The 6,296-nt window shown below is 50.2% G+C and overlaps 1 protein-coding gene across 1 annotated transcript; it reads right to left on the bottom strand.

Moving 5' to 3' along the window:
* Positions 1-246: 246 nt before the first annotated feature.
* LOC119308091 (chaperone protein dnaJ A7A, chloroplastic-like) lies at positions 247-6,020 on the bottom strand. Its single transcript, XM_037584204.1, has 7 exons — positions 5,635-6,020; positions 5,245-5,356; positions 5,096-5,153; positions 2,101-2,143; positions 1,832-1,880; positions 1,655-1,735; positions 247-1,549 (listed from the first exon to the last, which is right to left on the bottom strand). The coding sequence occupies exons 1-7, from the start codon at positions 5,892-5,894 to the stop codon at positions 701-703; spliced, it is 1,452 nt and encodes a 483-aa protein (XP_037440101.1). The 5' UTR covers positions 5,895-6,020; the 3' UTR covers positions 247-700.
* Between the last annotated feature and the right edge of the window lie 276 nt (positions 6,021-6,296).

The raw sequence follows: 6,296 nt of genomic DNA, 5'->3' as shown, positions 1-6,296 counted from the left end.
TATCGGTCCCTATTGTCCTGGTTTATCGGCCCCTATGTAATTTGTGCCAAATTTTGACCAAAATATAACTAACAAAGTGGTAGTGCATGCCAACAAAAGTTATATCGTTAGATTTGTATTTGAACATACTTTTCAATGATATAATTTTTGGTGACATGTATGAACATTTTATTAATTAAGTCTATGATCAAAATTTAGCACAAAATACAATGGGACCAATAAACCAGGACGGAGGTAGTAGATTGTAATAGCTGCAAAGGACTACTTAATGGAATCCGAATCCGCAGTGCCACCAAAATGCCACATGTTCGTGTTACAGCTTACAAAATGCTCATAAAATGTTGCAGCACTTCTACAACAAATATTGAAAACCTTTGCGCAGTAATAATGCCCCTAATATTTTCAAAGATGCAAGAATCATATATCATCAAAAATAGGCTAATAAGCTTGGCTAAAGCATACGACAGGCTATTGCAAAAAGTTCACCATCCATTTGGTGATTTGCGGTGACCTACCTTTCTGTAAGCTTAAACTGAAGATACAGACATGGCTTTATCTCTCAACAGTTTTCCACCATGACACTGCGTGCAGAATGAGCAGAGTTCCTGCAGTAACAACTCCAACTGTCACTTTGTCGCTGCAATTTGCATCAAAATTGCCTATCGCACAAGCACCAAACCAACCAAGCCTGATTCAGTTATCATCTCCTACTGTTTGCTGGCTCGGCCTTGTTGAGGTTTGCAAGCTCTTCGATCAGCTTTCTCTCATCGCTGCTTAGACGCTTTGGAATCTCAACCTGGACACGCACCAGCTGGTCTCCGCGAGCATTTGATTTACCAAGAAGTGGAACACCTTTCTTGGACATCACCAGAGTTGTACCCGGCTGGGTCCCCGAGGGGATCTTCAGGTCAACCACCCCATCAACAGTGGGGACCTTGACAGTTGTCCCAAGAATTGCATCGATGTAAGAAACCTTGCATGTGTAGAGAATGTTTGTCCCATCTCGCTTAAGAACTGAATCCGAGAGAACATCAATAAAGACATAAAGGTCTCCTGGCGGGCCTCCTCTCCGACCAGCATTACCCTCAGAACGGACCCTCAACCTGCTTCCAGAATCCACTCCTGCGGGAACCTTCAGACTGATCCTCTTTGTCTTGCGCACACGGCCATCGCCCCCACAGGTTTTGCATGGGGTGGAGAATTCACCAGTGCCACCGCAAGTATTGCATGTGGATACCTGCTGGAATATTCCAAGTGGTGTTCTTGTGGAGGAGACCACCTGGCCCTGACCACCACAAGTTTTACACGTGGTTGGCTTGGTGCCAGGCTTGGCGCCACTTCCGTCGCAAGTATTACAGCCTTCCAGCCTAGTTATCTCAATCTCTTTCTCTACACCAAACACCGCTTCCTTGAAGTTGAGAACCAGATTGTAGCTCTCGTCATCACCCTGCATTGGCCTGTTACGAGCAGCACGGCCCCCGCCCATTCCACCCATTCCACCAAATCCTTCGAATAGTGACTCAAAGAGATCAAATGGGTTTGAGTAATCCTGCAAGCCAAAATGTTCATATTATTCTAAGTTCAGAAGTTAAAAATACAAAAGGTACTCTTGATCAAACTTGTGAACTGGAGAACACTATTAAGGAACACTTACTCCCGTTCCCATGCCAGAACCCTTCAGACCAGCTTCTCCATATTTATCATAGATCGCTCGCTTCTCATCATCAGACAAAACCTTCAACAGCAATCATCTTTATGTTAGCTGGAAGAAATGTGCACTGCTAGAATGAAGAAAGAATGGATAGAACTGGGTAAGACCAACTGGCCTAACCTCATAAGCATTGCTGATATCCTTAAACTTTTGTTCAGCGCCAGGCTCTCTAAAACAAAAACAAAAGACACATAAGAACTAACTCTCATGCTCTTTGATCAAGCTAGATGCAAAGATGGCTAGTGCACAAACAAATAAGAATCAAGAGATATCTACAAAGATGAGAAGAGCACAAGGTCAAGCAGTAAGAGAGCTAAGAGAAAATAAGAAGAATACAAGAAGTGTTATAAGGAGCTGAAAAGCAACAAGGTAATGATTACCCAACTTACTTGTTCACGTCAGGGTGATAGCTCCGAGCAAGTTTCCGATAGGCTGGAACAGGACATATATTCTTAGAACCAACACAAAAAATAAACTACAGGTCTGTCAACAGTATTGCATACCAACCTCATATTTCCATTAAAACGAATACTAAACAAGTGAAAGAATCAGCTAATGAGTTGATGAAAGTGACATAACAACATCATAAACTCATGGCATTCATTTGAGTCCAAACAAAATGGCATAAAGATCATGGCATACTTTGCACCAAAGGCTAATGATTCAATTACATGCTAATGGTGCAGGATATTAGTTTACCATTTACCAATGATACATATCTTAATGCAGTACTGATTTTATTTCGTCGGCTGCTACAAATCAGTCGGGTGTGATTTTAGGCAGACTTAAACTGCTCCTAGAACCGTCCGATTCAGAATCTCCCAGTCACACGATCTGCAGCCCCAAGCCAGCACCACGCACCAGCTCCCATGGCAGCACCACGCAACAGCTCGGCTCCCATGACAGCACGGCGCAGCACCGACGGCACCCGGCGGCGCTCCATTGCAGCGTCCACGCCGCTTCAATACAACCATGACGAACCTTCAATGCCCTCTGCGGTGCTTCAATGCAGCTCCGGCGACGATTCATTGCAGCTCCGGCGACGCTTCATTGCAACTCGGCGGAGCTTTCGACGACGCCACGGCGCTTCATTGCAGCTCCAGTGGCCCCGGCGATGCTCCACTGCAGCAACGCACCTGGCGAGCTCCATGGCAGCACCGGCCGCCGGCGGATGCTGCAACGACGTGCGACGGCGCCGGTGGATGTATCGATGCAGCAACAACAGCACACAACAGCACACGGCTGCGCCGACGGATGCTTCGATGCAAAGACAGCAACAACAGCACGCGGCGGCGCCGATGGGTGCTGCGACAAAGCGTGCGACGGCGACGGCGGATGCAGCGATGCAACAGCGACAGGTCGACGGATGCTTCGATCAGCTCATAGCAACGACACCACGCGGCAGCACCGGCGGATGCCGTGACGCGTTGCTCGCCCGATGCTGCCAAACAGAGATGATCATGTGTGGGTGTTGACGGTGTGATCCTCTCCTGCTTGCATCAATGGCGGCCGCGGCCATGGCGGGATTGCAGCAGCAGGGTTGCCGATGCGGCAGAGTAGCATCATGCAGCGTCGGCGACGGTCCCTCCCGGTTCCCAGCTGTGGTGGTTAGTGGTGCTCGCCATGGATTTGACGGCCTCTGCTCTGCCAGTGACGAACTAGGAAGAAAGGGGGAAAGAGAGAAAGCGAGCGAAGAAGGATTGCCAGGAGATAAGGTTGGATGGAGCGGTGGGTGGCCTGACAGGGGACACGTGTCGCACACAGGAGTCGGTTTAAGTGAGGAAGAAATCATCCGGATAAAACGAAACATTTTTCTTTTATTTCACATGTACATTGTATGACTAAAAGAGAATTAGAATTGGAGGTTGGAAATCGACTATGAAAAGTTTGCATATCTGATCATCACAAGAATTTGGTGGGTGCTAGGAATCATCCGGCTGATCCCGTGCGGGGATCAGCCGCCTTGTGCGCCGTCCGATGCAATGCTTCACAGCCACTGGATTGTCCTCTCAGGCAACACACGCCTCACCGGACTCCTAGAATATGCTATGCAGTACCGCATTCCACCCCGGTCGCCACAACTACTGCTGGTAGCCTTCGCACAAACAGCCCTAGCAGGCAGTACAGCGCTGCCCCTGTTCGTCGGAGCATCGGTTGTCACTTCATAGCAGCTTTGCCATAGCAGCAGCGGCCATGCTCCATGGAAGCACCGATAGCCAGGTGACGCTCCATTACTGCTCCATTGTAGCGCCGGGTATGCTCTGTGGCAGCACTGGAGGCCCCTCGCCGACGCTCCATTGCAGCTCCATGGCAGCACCGGGTGGTCCCCGTGATGTTCCTGTCGCAGCAACGGCGACGCTCCATTGCAGCTCAATAGCAAGCAGCACCGGCCCCGGCGATGCTCCATCAGCACCGATGACCACCGACGATGCTCCATTGCAGCTCCATCGCAGCACCGCCCCAGCCCCCGGCGATGCTCCGTCGCAAAACTAACGCCCCCAAGACGATGCTCCATTGCAGCTCTGTCGCAGCACTGCCCGGCCTCGGCAATGGTCCATCAGCTACTCCTTGTAGCAAAGGGTGGTGTTGCATAAACTGACGAGCTCCCCTGGCTAGAGCACCGGCTGCTCCCTTGAGCCACAGATGGAGCACCGTCAGCCCCCGTTGCGGCACGTCGTGCGACGGGCGGTCTGTTGTCAGCACTGGCACACCCATCTGCAGCATCGGCGCCCGTGGCCCTGCAGCACCGGCAGTTGCGTTTTGCACCAGTGCGTGTCGGCTCTTGCAGCGGGCTGGCCTTGCACATCCCCTCGCCGGCTTGCAGCAGTTCCAGCGGCATGGTGGCGGTCTGTTCGGAGCAGGTGGGTGGCGCTTGCAGCAGGTCCATGCTGCGGCGGTGGTACACCAGTTGCGGTTGTCGGCAGCAAGCTCACAAACAGTGGAGAACAAGAGAGCCAAGAGGGAGGAGAGAGACGCGAGAAGTATACCAGAAGATAGGTATGGATGGCTCGCAACGTCTCTTTGAGAGGATAGGATGGAAGACGTGCTGGGCCACATCCACATGGGCACGTGGCAGGTGATGGACGCGGTTGACGAGTGCATAGAAATCAACCGGTTGAATCTAATCATTTTCCCAAGAATTTATATGACGAACAACAGGACGACTAAGAAGGTTTAAACTGGATGGAAACAAAATCTGGTAACAAACTACATAATACGTAAAAAAAAAACTACTCCCTCAGTCTCAGTCATAATATAAGATGCTATTACATCTAATATGTGAGTATATTGGATGTAATAACATCTTATATTATGGGACAGAGGGAGTAAATAGCATCAAGTCAATAAATTCAGAGCATGAGCTGCTAAATAAAGGGCACTCACCACTCTTGATTTCAGATTTACTAGCATTTCTCGACACGCCCAGTACGGAATAGAAATCCTGTCAATTGGAAGTTGATCAAAATCCATCAGGACATCAAGTACTTACAGACAATAACATCAGCGATGCAGAATGAAAAGAAATAGCTCACTGATTCAGCTCGAACGATAAACCGTGAACCCCTCCGATGGCGAAATCTTGGTGATGGTGCATGATTTAAGCTAGCACTAGGTGATGCTAGGTGTTTACCTCTGCCTCTGGTACTGCACGAACACACAAATAGTAAAATTAATCTAGTTTGCCGAGCCAACCATGTGTATCCTATCGTACGTGTCGGTTAAACGTTACTAGCACATCCTTAATTGTTCAGCTGACGAACCTGGCTACTGCTAATCTTTGATAAAAAATGAGTTGATGACAGGAAGTGATAACAATTGGGAGGTTAGAACACAAACTGCAAGTACGACAATGGTACAGATTGACCACATATTTCATCATGAAAGTCCCTGGCACTAAAAGCTATGGAACTATACGAACATACCTATTTTTCGATGCCATGAATCTCGGATCGATGGCCACGGAACCCCGACCCCCATAGATCGATCTGGATCGAGGTTCGAATTCGCTCCCCTGATTCGCTACAGGCAGCGAACCCACGAAACCGGAGCAGCATACCACAGGCGTCGTCGGCCTCGTCCCGGCCACTCGTCGGAGACGAAGGGAGGGCGGCGCGGGGGAGACGTGCGGGTGGACGGCCGGGCGGGAAGGGGTGGCAGGGAGGCGGTGCACTGGGTGGAGCATGGGGGCGGCGGGGGTGGCTTGGCGACGCCGGCGTGGTAGGGCAGGGAGGAGAGGCGAGCTGAGCTTGGTGGGCAGCGAGCGAGGGAGATTGTAGCTGGGTGGGCTGGCCCAAACCTTATCTCCGTCTGGCTGTTTTTCTTACGGACACGCGCGTTGCCGTGCATCAACCTCCCATCCGACGGTTCTCTTCTGCCTTGCCTGTTCTCGTGCCACCCTGCCTGCTGTGCTTCCGTCCAGCTCGCGCTCTCTCTGGATCTCTCTCGCGCGCTCTCTCCCTCTCCTTCTGTCGTGTGCGCGTGCAGCGTCTAGCGAGCAATAGACAAATGCACATTGACAATGTAATCATGCACATTGCTATGATCATATCAATGCAGAATCTGAGCAAAATCTAGATGTGCAAAA

The sequence above is a fragment of the Triticum dicoccoides genome, chromosome 5B (genome assembly GCF_002162155.2).
Source record: "Triticum dicoccoides isolate Atlit2015 ecotype Zavitan chromosome 5B, WEW_v2.0, whole genome shotgun sequence".
Classification (NCBI taxonomy): Eukaryota; Viridiplantae; Streptophyta; class Magnoliopsida; order Poales; family Poaceae; genus Triticum; species Triticum dicoccoides.
Note: the sequence above shows the minus strand (reverse complement) of the source record. Positions and strands in the feature narration are given on the sequence as shown.